The sequence below is a fragment of the Dromaius novaehollandiae genome, chromosome 1 (assembly GCF_036370855.1).
Source record: "Dromaius novaehollandiae isolate bDroNov1 chromosome 1, bDroNov1.hap1, whole genome shotgun sequence".
Classification (NCBI taxonomy): domain Eukaryota; kingdom Metazoa; phylum Chordata; class Aves; order Casuariiformes; family Dromaiidae; genus Dromaius; species Dromaius novaehollandiae.
Window position 1 is genome coordinate 214,764,717 of NC_088098.1, and position 22,557 is coordinate 214,787,273.

At 44.1% G+C, this 22,557-nt stretch overlaps 3 protein-coding genes across 3 annotated transcripts; 2 read left to right on the plus strand and 1 right to left on the minus strand.

Moving 5' to 3' along the window:
* Positions 1–341: 341 nt before the first annotated feature.
* ALG8 (ALG8 alpha-1,3-glucosyltransferase) lies at positions 342–14,378 on the plus strand. Its single transcript, XM_026096137.2, has 13 exons — positions 342–424; positions 1,301–1,379; positions 2,751–2,944; positions 4,337–4,446; positions 5,419–5,486; positions 6,048–6,174; positions 7,355–7,458; positions 7,578–7,698; positions 8,004–8,143; positions 9,017–9,156; positions 11,162–11,259; positions 12,251–12,323; positions 13,705–14,378. The coding sequence occupies exons 1-13, from the start codon at positions 342–344 to the stop codon at positions 13,934–13,936; spliced, it is 1,569 nt and encodes a 522-aa protein (XP_025951922.2). The 3' UTR covers positions 13,937–14,378.
* Positions 14,379–15,838: 1,460 nt separating this feature from the next.
* On the plus strand, positions 15,839–19,067 carry NDUFC2 (NADH:ubiquinone oxidoreductase subunit C2). The gene is made up of 3 exons (XM_064505194.1): positions 15,839–16,052; positions 17,616–17,759; positions 18,855–19,067. The coding sequence occupies exons 1-3, from the start codon at positions 15,914–15,916 to the stop codon at positions 18,902–18,904; spliced, it is 333 nt and encodes a 110-aa protein (XP_064361264.1). The 5' UTR covers positions 15,839–15,913; the 3' UTR covers positions 18,905–19,067.
* Positions 19,068–20,434: 1,367 nt separating this feature from the next.
* Positions 20,435–21,599, minus strand: LOC135327182 (mid1-interacting protein 1-B-like). The gene is made up of 2 exons (XM_064505195.1): positions 21,145–21,599; positions 20,435–20,770 (listed from the first exon to the last, which is right to left on the minus strand). Exon 1 carries the CDS (start codon positions 21,552–21,554, stop codon positions 21,165–21,167), a length of 390 nt encoding a protein of 129 aa, XP_064361265.1. The 5' UTR covers positions 21,555–21,599; the 3' UTR covers positions 20,435–20,770; positions 21,145–21,164.
* Positions 21,600–22,557: the final 958 nt, after the last annotated feature.

The window sequence follows — 22,557 nt, forward strand, 5'->3', positions numbered from 1 at the left end:
AGCAGCTGGCAGTTTTTAATTGACCTTGGTTTCACTGAAGGAGCACTTTACACCTGGAAGCTGACTCACGGCTCAGTGACACCACTTGGAAGCGGCACCCCAGCCTGCTCCTCGCAGAGGGGGAGGCCAAGCCCCGCCATTGCGAACACAGCCCCCCAGCGGCCCCACAACGCCGCCGCCCCCCACGCAGCGCAGCCCCTGAGGCGGCGGCGCGGGCGAGACCCGGGCGGCGTCTGCGCACGCGCCGCAACGGCCGGCGCTGGGCGGTTTAAACGGCCGGCGCGGGAGGGCTACTGCTGTCACGGCGCATGCGCGGCGGCTCTGTCAGCGCGGCGCGCGCAATGGCGGCGGCGGCGGGTCGGCGGTGGTTCCGCGCTCTGGCGCTCGGCGTGTCCTTCCTCAAGTGCCTCCTCATCCCCACGTAGTAAGAGCTCCCCTCCCTCCCTCCCTCCGTCCTCGGGGCTGCGGTGCGGCCCGCTCGGCCGCTCGGGAGTCCCCTCCCCGGGGCCGAGCCGGAGCGGGGGCGCGGTTGGCTTCGCCCTCTCGTCAGGAGCTGGCAGGTCTTTGTGGCGCTTCCCCGGTGTCTGAGCAGTGAGCGGTGCGGCAGCGCTCGTGCTCCCAGCTGGGGTGCTGCATTTCGAAATCCTCCTCCTGGTTTGCCTTTCTTGTGAAACCTCAGTAAGAACACGCTCAGTTACCAAGTGAAGGCTTTTATTTCCTTAACGTGATGTCTTTTGTAGGCAGGCTGTTACTGAATGATGCTGCCTCTTTGTCCTTTTAGCGACATAAAGGTTTTTTTTCTTTTTTCCAGAGTAAGGAGCTTTTTCTGGTGTTGACTTTGCCTTCTCAGAGCAGCATAGTTTTGTTTTGTGTTTGGACACACTTGTAGCCTGTAGATCTACACACTTGTAGCCTCTGTAGATCCAGAATCTTTAAACGTGCTAAATCATTCACGCATTTTAATTGAAACACTTTAATGTTAACCACTTACTCATGCAGATTTAAAAATTGTAACTTGTTATTTCTCTAAAAGGAGATTTAAAAGTCAACACGAGGAATTTTGGTATTAATGTCAAAAAGCTGACCTATAAATACTTCTTGTTTTATGGTTTCCCATGTGTGTCTTTGGTACAAGCTCATGCTGCTTCTCTGGTACTGTTCAAATTTACTCGATCAAAGTTCTTAGATCAGCTTTACAGCAGCTGCTACATAGGCTTTTTTTGTCTGTCTGTGGTGATAAACTCAAAAATGTTTCTCCTTCAAGTGCGTATACATGACTTCTAATGTCAACCTTCTTCAGTCATTCCACAGACTTTGAAGTACATAGGAATTGGCTTGCCATCACTCACAACTTGCCGCTCTCTCAGTGGTACTATGAAGTAAGTTGAGTTTTCCTGGGGGCGGAGGGGAAAAGTTTTTTGTTTTTTTCTTAAACTGTGTGTAAGCTACAGGCATGTGTCAGCCTATTTGTATGCTAGAGGAGAAGGCCATTTATTTGCAGAAAGTACATGTTGTGAATACTGATCCTTGTCAGCTATTGGTAACAGTGGTGCCAGAACATACTGGTTGTTGGCCCTGTGTAACTTTCAGGTAAGAAAAAAAAAAAACGGGACAGCTGCTAGCTCTTATGCTGGTGAAATGCAAAAGACAATTCAAATGTGGATTATTGGAAAGACTGTATAATAAAGGAGCAAGTTGCGTGGTAATCTTGAATTGCTCCTTCCTTAGCTGTTGTCATGTACGATATGTAGATATCATAGTAAATGCACCTAACCCTCCTTATGGAAAGGGATGAAATGATAGTGGTCTTGATAAAGTTTTATTAAAAGTAGGATTCACTAACTAATGAATAAAAATAACTTTGAGACTGTAATAAGACTGTTTGCTGGCTCATGGACATATCTTGATTAGTAGAAAAATCAAGGTGCCCTTGTGGCCAAGAAGGCCAGTGGTATCCTGGGGTGCATTAGGAAGAGCCTTGCCAGCAGGTGGAGGGAGGTGATCCTCCCCCTACTCAGCCCTGGTGAGGCCACATCTGCAGCACTGTGCCCAGTTCTGGGCTCCCCCAGTACAAGACAGAAATGGAGCTACTAGAGTGAGTCCAGCAAAGAGCTATTAAAATGAAGAAGGGACTGGAGCATCTCTCTTACGAGGAAAGGCTGAGAGAGCTGGGCCTGTTCAGCCTGGAGAAGGGAAGGCTGAGGGGGGATCTTATCAATGTGTATAAATGTCTGAAGGGAGGGTGTGAGGAGGATGGGGCCAGACTCTTCTCAGTAGTGCTCAGCAATAGGACGAGAGGCAGCGGTCACAACCTGAAACACAGGCAGGTCCGTCTGAACATGAGGAAAAGCTTCTTTCCTGTGAGGGTGACTGAGCCCTGAAACAGGTTGTCCAGGGGGGTTGTGGTGTCTCCATCCTTGGAGATGTTCAAAAGCCACCTGGATACAGTCCTGGGCAATGTGCCGTAGGTGACCCTGCTTGAGCAGGGAGGTTGGAGTAGATGATCTCCAGAGGTCCCTTCCAACCTCAACCATTCTGTGGTGCTGCATCCCATCTTTCTAACAGTACTTCAGCAGAAAAGCTCATATCATGTTAAGCTGGTTACTTCTATTGTGAAGGAGTTTCTGTTGAGTAAGCGCTACTGAGATAAAATGTGTTGACTGACTTGCTATGATAAACTGTATATGATGGTTTTTAAATAGCATACCTTGTTCAAAATGCTGAATTATTTGATCTCCTTTTGTTTTTAGGCTACTTCAGAATGGACCTTGGATTATCCACCATTTTTTGCTTGGTTTGAATATGCACTTTCACACATTGCCAAGTACTTTGACCCAGAAATGTTGGTTATCCAAAATCTAAATTATTCCAGCCATGCAACCATCTTCTTCCAAAGATTTTCTGTCATCTTTACAGATATCCTTTTTATATATGCAGTTCGTGAGTAAGTCTTAATGTTCTAATTTTAGGGAGAGCGGGTAGTCTTTTTAAAATCTTGACTTTCTAGAATAGCAACAAGAAGTTATTTATAGAAATGAGCTTGTAAATACATGGATAATCAAAATTGTTCTAACCTACTCTAAGAGAAATTGGGAGTGTGAGCTAAAGCAAAGTTGCCTCTTTTGTTATTCCTGGACGTGCTCTTGCTATATGTATGATTGGATTTGTACACATTCAGACTTTAGCTGTTTTTTTCACACATGTTATAGGTATTGTGTTTGTCTTGTTGGGTTCACTTTGTAGGACTTGAGGGCAGGTTGGGTGAGCCCAACTGTGTTTTCGTACTACTTCTCTTATCGCTCTACTCTTCCAAGTTAGTAGTGTGAAGGAAACTTGTGATGAAATGCCCTTATGATCAAATATGTGAAGCGAATCTAGTGTTTTGGGTATTCATGCTAATGAGCTGACTATTCCAAGTCTAACTGCTAGTATTGTGTGTGTGTGTGTGGGGGGGGGGGGGTTGTTTTGTTTTTCTAACTCCCTGGTTTTGCAAAGGGGAAGCATTCATCTTATACCTAAAATGTAGAATGGAGGAAGATGTTGTGGGAATTGCTGTCTTGCCTACCACAATGATTTGGTTCTAATAATCTTTCTACCCAGATTTTTGAGCAGATGGCATAAAACAGGCAAAGTTATCTGTTCTTGCATTACAGCATGTAAACTCCTTTATTTACTTTCTGTATCTGAAGTAGGCTAGCTTTGATTTGTGGGGGTTTTTTTTCTTCATTGTTCTGGCTCAAAGATGCATGAATGAGCCAGTTCTTTTAAAACGGCACTACTTACACCAATTCAATACAAGTCATCCCTGAATTTTTAATCTAATCTAACCTCACCTTCAGCATAATGCAGACCATGTGGTTTCACACCGAGAAGTAATAAGATATTTTAAAACAATAGAAATACAGCTTATAATCTTGAGGGGAGACAGGAATAGGTTAATGTCTACCTGAGGACTTTGACTATAACTTGGTATAGTGTCTCCAGACACAGCAATGCTTTGCTCATGCATGAGAAATTGATAGTAAACAGGCTATGACAACTATATGGGTTTTTATTATTCAAGTTAAGACATAATCCTGAGACTCCTTAAATTACTTAACATAAGCTTTAGCATGTGAAAAATACTACATTATTTCACTTTAAAATTCTTTTATTCATTAACTCTTACTCATGACATTCTCTTGGTTTGGTGAACTTGGCAAGAGTTTTATTATTGCATTTTGTGCTAATAAAGTAGATATCCTCAAGTTAAATGCACTTTTCAATTATTAAAAGCAACAACTTTTTTTTGTTAGCTGTTTCAATTAATCTTTCCTTTTATACTGCTCTTGTTCAGATGCTGCAGATGTGTAAATGGAAAACGAGCAGGAAAGGATATTATGGAAAAACCAACATTTATTCTCGCTGCTCTGCTTTTGTGGAATTTTGGGTTGTTAATTGTGGATCGTATCCTTTCAAATCATAGTTTATTGGTTTTGTTTTTTAACCTGTTACAGCATTTGGTACAAACCCTAAACATTATTTCTGTCATAGAAAAAAAGAAAAGTAAAGTTACTGGCTGTCGTGGGCTGAAAACTTAAGCTGAAAAACTTAATGTTTTCATTAGAGTTATTATTTGGCAAAATGAAAAAAAAATTTTTTTTTCATCTGATTTGCCAGAACTCTAGGAGGACCAGTTTGACAGCAACATATCTCTTCCTGCTGGCTGCCCCTTCTCCACCTGCCTACAGAAATATTTGGGAAGAGCCTTTTTCCTGGGTGTGGTTCTGGGTCTCTCCCATGGCAAGGAAAGTCTTCGAAGTGTTTTATGTTCAAGTTATACTGAATTGATTTATTCTGCATGAGAATTAGTTACTTAAGAGGATATAAAAATAACTCTGGAAAGTTTAAGTATTGTCAGTCAGTCTCAACATAATGTGCATCAATCTGGCTAAAGAAGGAATACAGAGGAGGAAATGACAATAGTTTTATAGTTTGGGGCACTGGCCTTCACAATCCATGTCTGAATTGCCTGCTGACAGGTTGTGAGTGGCAAATGAAGTTACCATCTCCAACCATTAATACAATGCCAGGCAGATACTAATACTTAAGAACTTTAAAAACTGGAGAATTTGATTAATGAGGGTATGCCAAGAAGTTTTAACATATAAAACCAAAATAAATAAAAGATTACTATGATAGCACATGAATTGCACAGAATGTCTGTACTCAGATTGTTATTAAGAGTTGCTTTATTTCATCCCGATAGTGTTAGTGGATCCTGTGTCTGTACTTGCGAGTGAGATTTTGTGTCCACTTTGAGTAAACTTAAGTTTAAATTTCCATTTTAATTTGAGTTCGATTATACATTTGAATCTCTCCAGGCAACTGACAGTAGTAAAGAGACCTTACTTTATTCCTTTCTTGACTCAGATTCAGATATTCACTTCCAATACAATGGCTTTCTGTTTGGGCTGATGCTTCTCTCCATTGCCCGACTATGTCAGGTAAGCTTGAGTGGCTCTGTTCTGGTCATATCATATGTGTTTTGGTGCATTAATTCACTTCATTGTGCTGCTCATGTTGCAGTTAATGGGAGTGGTTCAAAGTTGAGGTGTGCTAAGGTGGATGTCTAATTACTTGTTAAGTTTTGGGGGGAGAGGAGACATTGGAACTCGCCATAAACGCTTGCTTGCTGATGGTGCAGCATTCCTGTTTCCCATGAAAAAGCTAAACTGCATGTTACACCTAAACAATGTGGCATGGCTTCATGCCATGTTATCTCCTCATAAGACACCACTCCTTAGAAGACATCTCTCTGAGCTGCAGAAAGATGAGACCTCCTCCGATTTCCAAGTATCGTGTGAAAAAATAGTTTCTGTCTCTATACCTGTTGTGTGTGACAGTATTTACTTTGTAATTTTGACTTGTAATGAAGAAAATACTTATTTAGCTTTATGCCTATGATGAATGCTCTGTTACTTGAAGAGCACAATAGGACTACTGTTAAAAGCTTGTACAAAGGGAAGAGTTGAAAAGCTTGGGGTTTGTTTTGTTTCTTCCTTTAGAAAAGATATTTGGAGGGTGCTCTTCTTTTTGCGGTTCTTCTGCATTTCAAACACATCTACGTGTATGTTGCCCCAGCATATGGCATTTATTTGTTGCGATCGTATTGTTTTACTGCAAATAACGCAGGTAAGATGTATATGTTTCTTCACTTGCTTTGGGGAGCAGATCATGTTAATTAGTGGGGTTTAGGGAAGACAGAAGACGAGCAGTTATCTTTGTAACAAGATGGCCGTAGGTCAAACGAAACAAATTCTGCTTGGGGAGTAGAGTTGGAAAGATCTATTAAAGTATACTTGTTTCTGTAAAATTCATGTTTCTTGAGTAAAGCCAACATGAACCAACTGCAGATGGCAGTTTGAAGCTGTAGGAAGTATTCTGAGTAAATATGGAATGATTAGATAGTGTCAGAGGCTCCAAAGTCTGCCTTTGAGTTTCTCTCCATTTTTAGCACAGAGAAATGTTTGATATTCCTCACATGAACAGAAAAGGCACATCTCTTGAAGGAGAACATAGCTAAAGGCTGTATAATGCAGGATCTGCAGTGCGGAAGAAGTAAAAGGGCGTAAGTTAATGAAGAACACAAATGAAAGAAATGTAACCTATCATCAAAGCAATGCCATGATAGGATTGTCCAATGTTGAAAATAAGGATAGTTGCAAGCAAACAAATACAGGTTTAGTTCTGCAGGGGGCAGTGGCTGGGCAGATCACAAGAGTTGGTTTTAAGAAAATAATTCAGTCTGAAAAAGGGCTTGTAAAGATACAGTCCTACTAAGTTGGAGGTCATACTAATCTCATGCTAAACAGTAGTTTCCTATCATTTAATAGATGATTTTTCTGTTCAGTAAGATCTTAAATAGTCTGCAACTTACTGATCAAGAAAAATAGCCCCATATTCAAGGTAGCACAATGTATTTTTGGTTTCAGGCCTCTTAGTCTCTCACGCAACATATTCTTGATGTGCAGTAACTCCTGCCACAGGCTTCTACTTACAGCTGTATGCTGATCCATGAGAAACTGAAGCCTGATTGTGATCTAGTTCAAAAATTACCACTGTCCTGTATAAGTAGTGTTTGATACAGAGCTGTATCCCAGTTTGCTGATGCCCAAGTTCCTTAGTGTAATAGTATATAAAGAAGAGTGTAACTATTATTGAAGGAAGCAATTGAATATATTGATATAAAGGGGTAAGTATATTGATATAAAGGTTGTATATGTGCTAGCAATTTGCTGTTGGGGTGGAATGTTTTGTCCCCCTCCCCATTTTGTCCTGCTATCTGTATTCATAATCTTTTTGCTTCTTGTAGATGGATCCCTGAAGTGGAGAAGTTTCAGCTTTCTTCATGTAACTCTCATGGGATTGATTGTCTGTCTTGTTTCTGCTCTTTCATTGGGTCCCTTTGTAGTATTGGTAATGATTCCTTTTTCACCTTTTATCCCCTGAACTTTTAGAAAATGTAGCGTTATAAAAATATACACCATGTCTTATCTAAAAAGGCCATTTCTTTCATTCTTTCTTTTTTTCTTTAGGGCCAGCTGCCTCAAGTCATTTCGCGGCTCTTTCCTTTCAAGCGAGGCCTCTGCCATGCTTATTGGGCCCCTAACTTCTGGGCTTTGTACAATGCCATGGATAAAGCATTAACAGTTGTTGGTACAGTATGCTAATCTTAATATTTGGTGCTTATTTGCAGATGTAGCTCTCAGGATTTTAGTCTTCCCTCCCCATGTGAAATCCAGATAGCAAATTAGATTTTCAGATTGCCTTAAATCTCTTGATAATCAACATAATGCAGTGCATGCTAATGGTTTCTGGTTGTTAGGTCAGAAATCAATCTTCTGTCTCTGTCATCTTTTAAAAAAGAAAAAGCTCAGCCATATACTTACTTCAGGTCTGTGTTACAGCTTTTTTATTTTCTTTAACATTTATCAGTTTGTGCTTTTTTCTTTTGTTTCCAGGTTTAAAGTATAACTTTCTTGACCCCACAAAAATTCCTAAAGCTTCAATGACAGGAGGGTTGGTTCAAGAATTTCAGCATACTGTGCTCCCTTCTGTGACTCCACTAGCAACATTAATCTGTACTTTAGTATCAATATTGGTAAGAACAAATAATGGTTTTGTAAACTTCATGTGTCCTGTCCTCACTGGCTTTTGTTTGATTAGCATATGTCCTGTCCTCACTGGCTTTTGTTTGATTAGCATACATTCCATGTGAGACTTTATTTCCTGTAAGATGTTTTTTTGCCCTGGAATAATGTGATTATGATAAATCGTGAAGCAATGTATTTTTTTATACATGATATTACTTTCTCCAAATATGACCAAAAATTATGGCCTATGTCAGCTCTAGAGCAGTAAAGAGATTAATAAAAGCAATCTTAGATCAAAACCATTCTGCATACTGAGCTAGAAATAATCTTTTGTGATAGCAGGTAGTTGAACCAGTACTCAAGAGATAAGAATTGAATAGAGATATTGATGGAATTGTTTGGGAAACTTGTGTTCCTAACAGTATGAGCTATAGCTAAGCACGGTGTTCTCTGTATGAAAAGCAAGGAATTGAAGGCTCATTAAGTAATTAACTGGATACAAAGTCTTTTTTGTTCTAATGAGCAATTGTATTAGCCTTTGACTAGAAGTATCTTTGTTTCAGCACCCTTAGGTAGAAACTTCTATGAAATAAGTTTAGTGGCTTAGATTCAAAGATGTTTTTTGCAACACAAACAACAAGGAGTTGGCTGTGCAACTGAAGTCTTCCTGTTACTGATGGAAGACGGAAGTCTTTCAGGCAGCAGTTGTTATGCACCCAGATAGACTCTCTTCCTCCCATGCTATGCAGTGCTTGCGCCATACAAGCACAACCTGAGTTCGGTTGTGTTTATTAACATTATAAAAGCTCTTGTGGTCAGTGGCTTGTGTTCGGGATTGTTAAGCTTTTCACTGAAGTCTTGTTTTTGCCTGTTGTTTCTAGCCCTCTGTTTTCTGTCTTTGGTTTAAACCTCAAGGGCCCAGAGGCTTTCTTCAGTGCATTGTTCTTTGTGCATTGAGCTCCTTCATGTTTGGCTGGCATGTGCATGAAAAAGCAATACTTCTTGCTATTCTGCCTTTAAGGTAAGTGAGTTGTGTAAGTTGTAATTTGCCATCTGAACCTTCAGCCACTTGTTGAAGAATCCTCAAAAGAGGATCACTTAGTTTTCAGTATATTTCAGAGAATTAACATGTTTACAGGCTGAAAAGTTTTTAATGCACTTCTGGCAGAACTAATTTCGGCCACCAATAAAATGCAGCCTTCTTAGAAGTAGAACATGATGACACTAGTAAAGTAGTATACGCAGAGAACTAGTGTGGTGTTAAACAATAATCTTCTGCGAAATACTAGGAAGTATTGACATCTACCTTAAAATTGTTTCTACTTAGAAACTCTATTTAGAATTTATATTGACTTAAAAATGAGCGGAAGAATGAACAAAGTGCACGATCTTGAGACTATTAAGCAATCAATTTAGAAGTCTGATGGACAAGACTACCCACTGTGTACTCTCTTCTTTCTCCATTTGAAAATTAAGGTGTATTAAGATCCATAAAATAACAGGAAATCAATGCATTTGGATTCACACCCTTGATTGCCATTGGCATTACACAGAAAACTTTCAAACTGTGCTCGTGGAAGACAGGGTGGCCACGTGGCCCTTAAAATGATTCATTCAGGTCCCCCTTAGAGCCTCCCTTCCATAGCGATAGTTTGAGAGTAGGCATGATAAAAGGTTTTGCTGATGTTCGATGGTGGTTGAAAGCAGGCTGCTTTCTCAAGGTCACTTTTCTTGCACTGCGACTAGTGCCTTTGTGCAGTAAATCCACTGCACCAGAAAAATCAAGACCTGTTTATTGTATGTCTTGTGGCCTTGCCTTTTCAAGAGAAAAATTAATTGGTTGCCTGTCTTGAACAGTTGGGCATTACTGTCATACTCAAATTTGGCAAGCCAAGTCTAAATTTGGTGAACAAAAATCCTGCCCCAGCATCTCTTTTGATTAAATTTGACCATCCATACAACTGGAAAAGAGTGGTTTTTTTGTGTGCCATAGAGTTTTCATAGTTGGACACAACTACTTTTTAGAACTAGTACTGTGAGTGAGAGGGAAGAATGGGTGCTGAGACATTTACGTATGCCAAGAAGGCATAGCGATGAGTATGACCAGAAGTGAATCTGTTGACATCTGGCTTATAGTCGCTGTTTTAGATGTGATGGCTCATGTTTCTGAACTATTGAGTAAGGCTGCTGTAACTCTGACATAAAACCTATGACCGCAGCTAGTTCAAGCCTGGTTTCAGGAACAGAAGTATGAAGACGGACACTTAGTAGATGAAATATGTAGATTCTTCATAAGCATTTGAAGTTGATCAGGTTTTTTGAATAGTTAGGATTTGAGATCTACCCTGGCAGGGACAAACGTAAAAATACTGCAGTCTTATAGCTGCTGGGCAGATCAAACTGGTACTGAATGAGTGCTGTGGTTAATATTTAAAATGTTAGGTAGATTGTTTAGGAGCCAACTGAGAAAAGGGACCTTTTGTACTATACTCAACAAAAACAGTATTCAGTTGCTACCAAAGGCACTTGGGCCTGTTTAGGGTTGAAGTAAGGATATAGTTTGTAAGCTGACTGACCAGTATTGCTGCAAACCTTTATTTTGGTCTGCTCGGAAATTTATAGTGATGTTCTAACCTTTGCAAAAGGAATTTGGGGAGGGGAGGAATTATACTGGCAACACAAAAGAAAAGAGAGGAAGGAGGGGTGACAGTGTTTGCAGCCAGCTGGCGAAGGAAAAAGACTGTTTGTGGAAAACTTCAGGACTTTCTGATACTGATGTTCAGTGGAAATGTGGTTTTCTGGGGCTGGTTTTCCTGGCTGGCGCTCTCATGCATTTTATCACAGGCCATCTGGCTTGGAAGAAGGAGATGCCATCACAAGGCCCAATATTCAGAGAAACCGGGGCTCCATTTGATCCCCATTTGACCTGTTCTTCAGTCTGTCTTCTGTGATTTGTGTGCTGTGTAGCTGAAAATAAATTTATTTTCTGAAAGACAAAAGTGTAACACAAATTCTTGTCATTTTAGCTTGTTGTCTGTTCAGAGAGCAAAGGATGCTGGCATCTATTTAATTCTGACAACCACAGGGCATTTTTCACTTTTTCCATTGCTGTTCACATCACCAGGTAAAATGTTTTCCTTCTTTCTATGCTTTCATGGTTTTTTTTTTCTTTTTCTTCACAGAGGTGACATGTAGGTAATATTTGGGATTATTTTATGTAAAAAGCTGAAAGTTGTAAGAGGCTGTATGTCAGCATGTTTCCCTAAATCCAGACTCTCCAATTGGTGAAAGGAAACATTGTTTAAAAAATGGAGGAAGAGCAGTAGGCTTCAAGATGAAATACAGAGAGAGGGGAAATTGTCATAGTCAGTATTTGTTATCCCTAGTTCTGCCACAGTTCTAGAAATCTCCCCTTGTCTAACATAATCATGTGAAGCAATAGTGATATAGACAACATGAAATTAAACCCGACAGATTCTGTTGTCCAGTTGACTTCATGCTGTCTTCTACCGAAAGTGTTGTTGCTTGAGAAGTGATTCTAAATTCAGTAATGTTCTTGTATGTTAAACTAAAAATCCTGAAGCAGCATCCATTTTAAGTTGGATTAGGATACACAGAGACAGAATACATCTGTCTTTGCGACCAAAAACTGTTCCCTTCTCCCCCATCCCCTCCATTTTTATTTAATTAAAGGTCCGTTTGCTTTGCTTAACCCTTAGACCATAACAGCTACAACACTGCAACTTCTGTGTAATGATTTCCATCCTTCTAGCATAGTCCAGACCTAGACATTCTCTGTTTGGTCTGATGATGGTGCTTGTTTGCAATAGAGAAGCTGCAGTCCTGAGAGATCTTACTTTCAGGAATGTCATGTATTGTAATTGTAATTAGTGTTCAGTGTGTTTGTAGATATTTCAAGTACATGTATTACAGTACTTGGTATATTAATTAATAAGTGCAATATGTATTTATTCTTAGGTGTCCTAAGCAGTAAGACTTTTTGTTCTGTTGGGAGAAAGTAATTATTAAACAATGCGAGTTTGAATAGTATGACTTAGGCTTTTGCCTTATAAATTACAATATCTTTAATTTTTAAAATGTTCCTTGTGTTTCAGAACTTCCAATTAAAATACTGCTTATGCTGCTGTTTACTGTTTATAGCTTCTCTTCACTGAAATCTCTATTCAGGTAATTAAACTGTTCCTGAAGCTGAGAGTGAAACCACTTCTGTTGCTGGGAATAGTGTATTGTCATCAGGGCTGAATGAGTTGGGAAATGGATGATATCAAATTGAAATATTACTCATCAAAAAATGATACTTCTGTCCTAGTCTCAGAAGGCAAGACTCAGCACAGGACTGTTATAAAACACCCTTGTTGTGTTTGAATGGGGACAACTATCCAGGTAGTTGCAGAAGATGGTAAATTCACACCTGCTTCAATGCACTGTTAAAGCACAAAGTTGTAGCCTGTGAGGATTGAATTCAATATGAGAACATTTATTAAACTGACTACTCTGGAGATTATTTATCTGTGCTAGGAGTTATAAATACTACTGCATTTTGCAGTAGTGCTTAGTGTTTTCATGTGTGAAATGGCAGGCTGTGAATAATATGTTTTGATGACAAGCTGTGATTTGTCAACAAATATCTTTTGGTTGTCAAAACATATTTTAATTGCCTGAATTCTCCAGTATCATGTTTGGGGCCACTTATCCTGCACCCACTTGATCAAAGATAGGGTTTATCACTATGTCCTCTGTAGTCACTGCTCTCCCATTTCCCAGACTTTTCATGAAAAAGCCAAGCTGTAATAAAGTAGCTATTGGAAATGCCACAGCGCTGTGCTTGCTCAGTCAGTCATCTGTCCTTTATAGGTGATCCTCTTTCAATCAGACTGTTCTGTCCCCCTTACTATTCCAGAATTTAAATCATTCCTGCTCAAGGGCTCTAACCTGGGAGCTCTGCAGGAACTTATTTGCTGTCTAGAGCTCAAGAGCTTTTGCAAGTCTCCTGTTCCTAACTTTCCAAAAATCAAATTCCTTCCAAAAGCACGTCCAAATTCTCTGTAAACTCTCTGCAGTCACAACTGTACTGCATGTTTTCTGCAAGAGATTTTGATGCATAAATTCTGCAGAAAGTTGGGTCAGGGAGGATGTTTAAAATAAATCTGACACTTCCAGTCTTTGGATTTAGAACTTCCATGGAATAAATGTGTATATGAAGTATGGAAGGTCTCTCTGTTCAGTTATGCCTACAGCAGGAGAATGATGCGGGTGAAGCAGCATAGCTGCTAAGTTTTTTACTTACCTTTGTTCAGCAAAACTGAAACTATCTTGGAACTTGGTATAAAAGTCACATGATGAAGTACTGTTACGTATTTTCCCACTGAAAACTCTGTGGTCTGATTGTTGTTTCAAGACTTACTGTGATGTGGTGTGCAGTACTCTCTTCAGTGGTCACTTGTGTCACCAATGGTAATTGAAAAACAGAATGGTTATTAGTAGTAACATTTTAACTCTTTTTTTTTTTTTTTTTTTTTTTTTTTTTTTTTTTCTTCTTCTTTGACAGGAGAGAGAGGCCTCTACTTAACTGGCTTGAAACTATCTACCTCATTCAACTAGTGCCCTTGGAAGTCTTCTGTGAAATTATATTTCCTCTGACCCCCTGGAAGCTGACGTTTCCTTTTGTCCCTCTGTTGCTGACCTCTGTATACTGTGCTCTAGGTATCACCTATGCTTGGCTGAAACTATATGTCTCTGTCTTGACTGAACCGATTTCTGTTAGACAAAAGGCAGAGTGAAGCAACATTGTCGGGACCAATATCAAGTTATTCCATTAAGAGGATCATCCAGCACTGTGAGGAGCTGTCATAAGGATATGCACCTGTTGATAAGGCAGGGGGTACAACTACCTTTCATCTCCATGAATGGAGCATTTTTTCCCAATACCCCCTGTACTGTACAACTAGAATACCTCTTATCAAAAAAGCTCATGACAATAATGTGTAGCTTAGTGAGATGCCGCTAGCTGTGACTAAACTGTGAAACTTAATGGAAAGGACCTTGTGTTCATATTGGCTATTTAAAAACGTCCAGACTTCCGTCCTGAAGAAAACCTCCCTGGCTTTCTCATTAATGTTGTATTTTAGTGAAAGTATGGCAAGTTACAAAGGATTATTGCTGTGTAGAAGAGAGCATAATAACTGAATACTGTGGAATATGTAAATAAACATTTTTTTGGTATGTTTGTCTTGAGCATCTCTTGTAGTTTTTTTCAGCTGGTGCCTGAGCCCTGCTTCAGAAGCATACCATAACAATGTAGCAGCAACTAGCTGAAAACTTGTCCTGAGGTGCTTTGTCAAACACTAAGAGCTGAATCTGAAGCTTTACATTAGTTCCTTAATATATCAGCATCTCTCTGATCTTTCTATTTCATGGTCTTTTCAAAGAAGTTTTGATATACTTCTAAGTCATACTTATTTTTGGAGATAGGATAATTCCTTGATTTGGTAATCTTAATGCCAGTAAAAGTCATGTGGCTGGAAAATGGCATTCTTTTGAAATTCACGTAGAAGTTGGCAGCTAATGCCAAAAGACCAACTGTCCACATAACCAGTTCTCTAGTACTTTGAAGACATGATAAATCTTGCTTTGCCTCTGCAGAATGATGTGCAAAGATTCTTCTGAATCTGTAAAAGTGATAGGTATCTACAGTCCAACCTACCTAAAAGTCATGGCTTCTTTCATTTTAAACTCTGCGTACTTGTCCCTAAAAGATGCTGCTCTAGTAATTGAAGTCGCTTTTGGAGCCTTGAGATTACAGGCAAAACCATGTGGGAGGGGGAAAGGGGTGGATTTTTTTCAGGTAATTCTTCCATGTTAATTGAGTAACTGCCTTTAGAGGGGATAATTGATTAAATAGTTATTCCTTGTGGTCTTTGAAAAACCTGGATGTTAAAATATCATGTTATGAAAGTGGGTGGCTATCAGAATGGATGCTCTGACTAAGAACAGCTTCAGACCATTTCTGTAATGAAGTAAATACATGTTTAAACTATTAATAGAGACAGTAAGTGAGATAGAGCTCACTTGCAGGCTTCTCTATTCCAGTTTCCATTACTTCCCTTTAGTTTCTACTATTTCCATTTTCTCAGCTTTCTGCTTTGCCATACTCTTTGCGGGTAGCTGTTTTAAAACCGGCTGCAGTGGATTAGAGCCGCCTTAATTTTTATTCCCAGTTCTCTTTTCTGCCTCAAAGCTTCAAAACATTCCTGCTTATAAACCAAGAGTGGGGAATTGTAATGCTTAATTAAATGCTTGAAAACTTCCTGATAATTGGGACTTTCAAAGCAGCTGTCACAGCAGTAGTGTTGCTTTCTGAGATGCTGAAATTGATAAATCTATCTTCCTTCATTTACTGAAAAAAAATGCAACTGGTGTTGCAGATCCGGGCAATGTTGATGCAAATCCTTCAAGAGCTGTAAAGCCTGAGGTCTGAACTGGGTTTGCTTCAGCATCTCCCATTAAGGAATATCCAAACCTTGTTCTTGTGGAGGAAAGCTAACTAATGAAGTTTCAAGAAACAGACTTTGAGGTCCTTAGGACTTTTCTATGTTTACGGCGCAGCCGGACGGGAAAGGCTTTAACACCCGCGCCGGCCGGGGGGGCCCTGGCGGCGGCGGAACGCGGGCGCGCGGCGGCGGCGCGCGGCGGACGGGCGCAGCGCAGCACCGCGCCGCCCGGTCACCTTCGGCGGCGCCGCCGCCGCTGCCGCCGCCATGTTGTTCCTGCCGGACGAGGCGCGCTCGCTGCCTCCGCCGCCGCTCGTCAACAAGGGCTCGGTGTGGCTGGGCTTTGCCGGCTGGACGGCGGCGCTGCTGGACAACGGCTTCAACCACCGGCCTGTCATCCGAGCCGGTGCGGGCGGCGGGGGGGTCTAAGCGGGATTTGGTGTGTGTGTGAGGGTGGGGGGGCTCTGAGGGGAAGGGCTGGGAGGAGCGGGGGGATTTGGGGTGTGTGTGTGAGGCCTGGGGAGCTCTGAGGTGAAGGGCCGGGAGGGGGATCTGGGGGGGGGGTGTGAGGCCTGGGGGGGGGCTCAGAGACGCGTGGCCTGTTTTGGGGGAGGGGCTGGAGGGAATCGGGGGGGGTAGAGAAGGAAAAGTTATATGGAGGGTATGTGGAATGACTATGAGTGGTGGGGGGGCTAGGGGGGATTTGGGGTGTGTGTGAGGGCTGGGGGGATTAGGGGTGAAGGACTGGGGTTGGGAGGATTTGGAGGGGCTCTGAGGTGAAGGGCTGGGGGCAGTGGAGGGATTTCGGGTGATCCGTGAGGCCTGGTGGGGGATTTGGGGTGTGTGTGAGGGCTGGGGGTGCTCCGAGGTGAAGGGGTGGGGGGGATTTGGGGTGACTGTGAGGGCTGAGGGGACTCTGAGGGGAAGGGCTGGGGGGGACTCGGGGTTTGGGGTGTGTGAGGGCTGGGGAGGCTCTGAGATGAAGGACTGGGGGGGCGGAGGGATTTGGGATGTCTGTGAGGCCTGGGGGGGATTTGGGGGGGTGTGAGGGCTGGGGAGGCTCTGAGGCGAGTGGCCTGTTTGGGGGGACTGGAGGGGATCAGGTGGCTGGGGAAGGGGGTTATATGGAGGGTATTTGGGATGACTGTGAGAGCTGCGGGGGCCCTGAAGTGAAGGGCTGGGGAGCCTGGGTGGGATTTGGGGGTGACTGGAAGGGCTGGGGAGAGCTGAGGTGAGGGGTCTGTTGGGGACAGAGGGGAGGTTTGCGTAGGTGGGGGCCTGGGGAGCCAGGAAAGGGGCATTATATGGGATTTGGGGGGGATTTGGGGTGGGGGTGAGGAGGTGGGAGCCCTGAGGCAAAGGGGTCTGTTTGGGGGGGGGGTTGGAGGAGATCAAGGGGGGGCTGGGGAAGGGGCATTATATAGGGGGGGAATTTGGGGTGTTTATGAGGGCTATAGGGATGGGGGTGAAGGGTAGGGAGTGCTGAGGCGAGGGGCCTTGATTGGGATTGGGGTTGTTTGAAGGGGACTGGGGCGGGTGGGGGAAGGGGGCATTTGGGGTGACTGTGAGGGCTACGGGGGTGAGGAGCCCTGAGGTGGGGGGTCCTGTTGCGGGGGGATTGGAGGAGATTTGGGAAGGGTTGAGGGGGAAAGGGGCATTACATGGGGTGTGGGGAAATTTGGGGTGACTATGACAGCTGCGAGGCAGAGGGAGCCCTGAGGCGAGGGGACCTGTTTGGGAGGCGATGGGGGGGCCGGGGGGAGGTTTGCCTAGGTGAAGGGTGCTACAGGGACTTGGGGGGGCTGGAATGGGGCTAGCCAGACCCAGGAAGGGCTGAGGGAAGAGATCCGCTAGTATTTGCCCGTAAGGTTTCTGTCGTTGTGATGGGGTGGTCTTTTGGGGGATTATATTTTATTTGTGTTTTTACTCATGCTGAATGATTGCTTTGGATTTTATCGTCATAATCCAGGTGTTCACCGCCAGATTCTGTTTACGACTGTGGGCTGGTTTGTTGGATATTTTCTGACTAAGCATACAGAATATATACATGCTAAACGTGACAGAGAGTTGTTCGAGTATGTAAAGCAACATCCTGAAGACTTTAAGGCAACAGGTATAACGAGTTGTTATTTTAAGAAAGACCTTCATCTGCCGTAACGTAGAGATTAATAAGCACTAATAGATACCAATATGTTGATGTGCTGCGATAGAATCCATTCCTCTCTGGCAAGTCATACACACTTTGCAGTTGATTTGCAATGTAAATTGCAGCAGTAGTCAGGAAACCCGTGATACAAAAAGAGACATTCTCACTCAGCAGATCAGCTGCCTTGATGACCCTCTCTTACTCTGAAGAGCTTATTTTAGTATAAAAATTGCAGGACCACAATAGACCAAACTTATGCCAGTGAAAGAGAAACAAAGTAGTGAAAATCAGAAATTATGTTTTTTTGTTGGTTTTATTCTTGTAAAATTTAGGGGCCCCAGTCAAGATGAAGATTTTTTTCTGTTACAGACATTATACAATTTATAGTCAGAAAAGGCCCTTGCCCCCCAAAGTTTTCCCTTTAGAGGTAATAGGTTACCCACTGTAAGGTCGTTCCCTTTTAGATGTGTTGACAGAGTGCTGTCCCTAGTGTGGTTCTCAGCTTCTCAAGATTGCAGTGCATGTTGATTTAAAAATGTTGTGTGACGAATATTCAGAAAAGAAGCAGAGCAGGTGAAAAAAGTCTAAATAAAAATGTCAGGAAGCTCAAGTGCAGTTGGTTCTTGCTAGCTAATTGATGTTGTTTGAAAGAGCCTTGGTAAATAGCATTGTTTTACTAAATCTAGTCAATATGTGAAGCTATGTAATGGTGAAGTTAGGTTAAGAATCTAGTGTACTGTCCAATAAAATACAGTTAGTTGACTATTGCTGTTTGATTATAATTTGCATTGTGCTGTGTCAGTAGATATCTGTAGAAATAAAGAACACTTAGCAGCGAGGTCTCTTTATAGGGATCTGCAGTTCAACCTTCTGGAAAGGAAGAGAAGTTACCTACTTACTTTATGCTGCAAATTATTAGTTCATTAGAGGTAGCAAGAGACAAATTTTTGGTGACCTTGTTAACGTTTTGATCAAAAAAAGGAAGACTTTGATATTGAAGTCATTAAAATCTGCCTCAAATGTTGAATAGGTTTTCCCAATTCCATTCATTGCCTTTTGCAGAAAAGAAAAGAATAGGAGAGCTTTTGGAGGATTTCCATCCTGTTCGCTGAGGATTTCTTCAGCTGCTATGAGCCTGTGTCACAAGATGCAGTCCGCTGAACCAGTTCCATACTGGTAACATAAACAGGCTGTATGTTAGTAAGTGTTCAAATGCACATGGCTTGGAAAAAACAATTACTCTCTTTCATAAAATTAAAGTTATGATTAAATACATAGTGTTTCATTATTCTTTTTTTTAAACATTACATCATCAATGTATATGTAACATTGATATTTGTACTATGGTAATAATTTTGATTCATCTCTTTTTCAATTATTAAGACTTTTAACTGTGAAAATGGAAGATTGTTTATGCAGAGTGCATTAAAAAAAAAAGTGGATGAGTAGATTCCTGCATACTCCAAACTAGCCCCAGAGAACACTGTAGTGGGATCAAAGCCAAAGGCTGGCAGTGAAGGAACTTCTGTACCACCAAGGAAATTATATGCTCTCCATAACTGATTACCTCTATATTTTGCCTTCTCATTTTGCTTTTTCTTTGCTGAGGAAGATGATCAGGATCCAACCTTTCCACTTCCCAACTTGGTTTGCCGATCCTGAATCCACATCTTCAACCCAAGTGTTTTCCAGACATGCTGAGGATCTGCAGCTCTTCTGAATTTCACTGCAGGGTCAAAGCACTCAGCATGTCTGAAGGTCAGAGTACTTTCAAATATATTTAAATGTTCGAGTCTGAAAACACAGGTCAAAAGAAAATTTTGAGGCTGTCTTAGTAAATATGGCAAAATCAGCAGTGGTTTGATATCTCCAAGGAAACATCTGAAAATGGTCTTTAAAACACTAAAATTTCTAGTATCTGTGCAGACTTTTACCTCCTTCCCTTTTCTGTTGATGGGTAGTGACTCTCCTGCTGTACCCTTTCTGAGCTATGGTCCCAGTAATGCAGTGCACTTTGGGGGGACAGCAGGGGAGCTGGTAAAAAGGAGGACTCTGACTTTTGCTGCAACCATTGTCAAAGTTTCTTCGTCAGTTCAAATTACCGATCTGGTATGCTGGATTTCACAATACGTGGTGCAGAAGCACATCTGGACTGGATTCCTCCACTGCTGCTGCATTCCCTAGTGTGCAGCCTTCACTCAGTGCACCTTTTTGTGCTGTGCACTATCTGGAGGTACTTTCTCAAGTGCCTCTTCCTGGGAGGAAGCTTTGCACAGGCCAAAACCTTAGGCTAGCTGGAGCTGTTTGCAGCTGCGGCTGCTGGTTCGGCTCCCTATTCCCATCCTGTCCTGTCCCTCGTGTGTGCTGGAGGTGCTGCTGGAGCAGGGACAAGTGTCCAGCTACACTTGCTCTGAGGCGAGAGGTGTCCCTCGGCTCCAGGACCCCTATGTCCCAGGAACCCCATCCCCATGAGCTGATGAGCCTGTGCAAGATGAGTGTGAGAAAAGGGCCTGTCTCCCTCCACCACCTTTACTGAAAAGTGGCCGTGCCCACCACCACGAGCTGAGGCAGCACTGCTACTCCTAGGGGAGTCCTCAGGATAGGCTTCAGCCTGAAGGAAAAGTGTGACCAACACTCAGAAGCACTTTCAAAGCAATAGTTTTATTAGCAAGGAGTGGGGAAACTCCCCTCAAAGTCCAGGTACCAGCTGGAGAAGGGGTTCAGCATTTACAAGGGACTGTGGGAGTTCTCAGTGCAACAGCGCAATGCAGTCGTCTGCATGCTGCTCTTTGAGAATAAAGAGGCGTATCTTGGGCAATGGACCAGTGGAAGAAGTCTTTTCTGAGGGATCTCACAGTGTAGATTCTTCATAGGAGGACAACACACGACGTGGTTCTCCGGTGCTCCTGATCCCTGTTGTTGGAAGTACAGGACCAGCTCAGAGATCAGCTGCCTTGGTGCATGTTGGGTGAGTTGGCCTGTGGGAAGAGGCAGAGATGACGCGCGATGGTGGGAGCCTCTCCTCCATGACAGCCACACCGATTCTGCATCTGCCAAAACCCCAGACACCCTCACAACACGCTTCAGTCTCTGCCTTGGCAGTGAAAGATCTTGTCCCTCAGCCCTTACTGCAATACAAGGTATACAGCAGGATTCTCCACCTTGAAGGGAAGAGGTGAATGCCCATCCCCAGGATCTACATCTACGTCTACGTCTACATCTACTGGCATTTGGGGCTATGACCCCAATTTGAAGGCAAACCCCAAGGAACTCCCAACTGCTGGGTTATTGAGGAGCTGCCCGGGGACACTGGCATGGTCCCCGTGGGCTCTGTGTCTGCCTGAGCTCTTACCTTGGAGGCGGGGGTCAGGTTCACCAGCTGGGCTGCCCATCGCTGAGGTTGATCTGCTCGAGGATTTGGCTGTACCGCCGGGTGAGGGCGTTGGCGTCTCTGGTGAGGTGGGTGAGCACCTGCTGCAAGCCGTGGAGGTGGTGGGAGAGGCGCTCTTCCAGATCGGCGTCCGCCGCGTCGTCCGGGGCTTCGTGCGTGCTGGCGCTGGGCAGGCTGTGCTCGGTGGCGGCCCCCAGGCCTCTCTCCACCACGGGCTTGATGGACTTGAGGAGCTGGTAGCGCTCGTACAGGTCCTTCTGGTCGTCGGCAGCGGGGGCAGCGTCGTGGGGCTCCGGGAAGACCCCTCGGAGGAGGCTGGGAAACATGACCTCCTGCTCCATCTTCTGGGTGGCTGAGAAGTACTGCTCCATGGCCCAGCTCCTGCGGCTCCGGCAGTGCCTTTCTCGTCTCGGTGGGTGCCGTCTGCTCCCGCTGTGGCACAGGCAGGTCCTTTTATGCCCGGGGCAGCTGTCCGGGGTGGCCGTCCCTCCTCTCCTCCCAGCCAACGGCCATGCTGGATGGCGGCAGGGCTGGGGCTTGGCTGTGTGCCCGGCTGGAGCTCAGCCAAGGTGCAACCGGCCCTGGCTGAGCCTCTGCTTGGCCTTCACCCGACCTGGCTGGAGATCGTGGCGCGTTTCCGCACACAGATCAGGACGTGGCCACGAGGGGAGCTGCTGAAGGGCCCCCTCCCGGCCTGTCCTCCCTGTGCTGCTGCTGCTGCTGCTGGAGATGGTGGGGAAAGTGCGCTGAGCTCCTGCCCCCTCAACCAGGGTACGTCTCCCTCCTCTCATTATGTAACACTTGGGACACGAATCCTCCCCAGTTCCTCCCCCAAGCTACAAGGCAGCGGCTCCATGTCCCACCGCAGTCCTGTGTGTGCTGGGGTCCCTCAGAGAGGTGGAGGAGCGGTGCGAATGACGGGAGCCAGTGCTGGAGGGGGAATGAGCATCTCTCGGCCTCGCGGGAATTCGGAGCACGTGAAAGGCTTGGGTCCGTGTTGTCTGTGGAAGAAAAGGGCTCAGGATGGCTGCTGAGAGCCCTCTTCTGCTGGTCAGGCTGCCAACGAGCGCCTGAGCTGCACCAGGTCCAGCCCCGCAGCTGTGGGTCCCAGTTGCAGCAGAGCCCAGATACCCTGTCGGGAACCGCCGCCGGGGCCGTGCTGGGCGGGGGCACAGCACAGGCGCTGGGCACCGCGGGTGGAAAGGGCTGTTCCGGCCCCCACCTCCCCAGGGAGCAGGCGCAGCCGCCGGGACCCCCACGATGCCGGGGGTCGTCCCTGCAGTGGTGGGGCCCCAGTGCCTCTGGGCTCCCGGCAGCCGCAGCGATGGCCCGGCTGCGGGGATGGCGTCGGCCCCTCCGCGGGGCAGAGCGCAA

Excerpts from the sequence above, each read along its gene's own strand:
- ALG8 (XM_026096137.2), top strand. The coding sequence starts at position 342 with ATGGCGGCGGCGGCGGGTCGGCGGTGGTTCCGCGCTCTGGCGCTCGGC. Across the intron at positions 2,945-4,336 it reads TTTATATATGCAGTTCGTGA|ATGCTGCAGATGTGTAAATG; the intron begins GTAAGTCTTAAT and ends GCTCTTGTTCAG. Across the intron at positions 6,175-7,354 it reads TTTTACTGCAAATAACGCAG|ATGGATCCCTGAAGTGGAGA; the intron begins GTAAGATGTATA and ends TGCTTCTTGTAG.
- LOC135327182 (XM_064505195.1), bottom strand. The coding sequence starts at position 21,554 with ATGGAGCAGTACTTCTCAGCCACCCAGAAGATGGAGCAGGAGGTCATG.
- NDUFC2 (XM_064505194.1), top strand. The coding sequence starts at position 15,914 with ATGTTGTTCCTGCCGGACGAGGCGCGCTCGCTGCCTCCGCCGCCGCTC. Across the intron at positions 16,053-17,615 it reads CCGGCCTGTCATCCGAGCCG|GTGTTCACCGCCAGATTCTG; the intron begins GTGCGGGCGGCG and ends GTCATAATCCAG. Across the intron at positions 17,760-18,854 it reads TGAAGACTTTAAGGCAACAG|AAAAGAAAAGAATAGGAGAG; the intron begins GTATAACGAGTT and ends TGCCTTTTGCAG.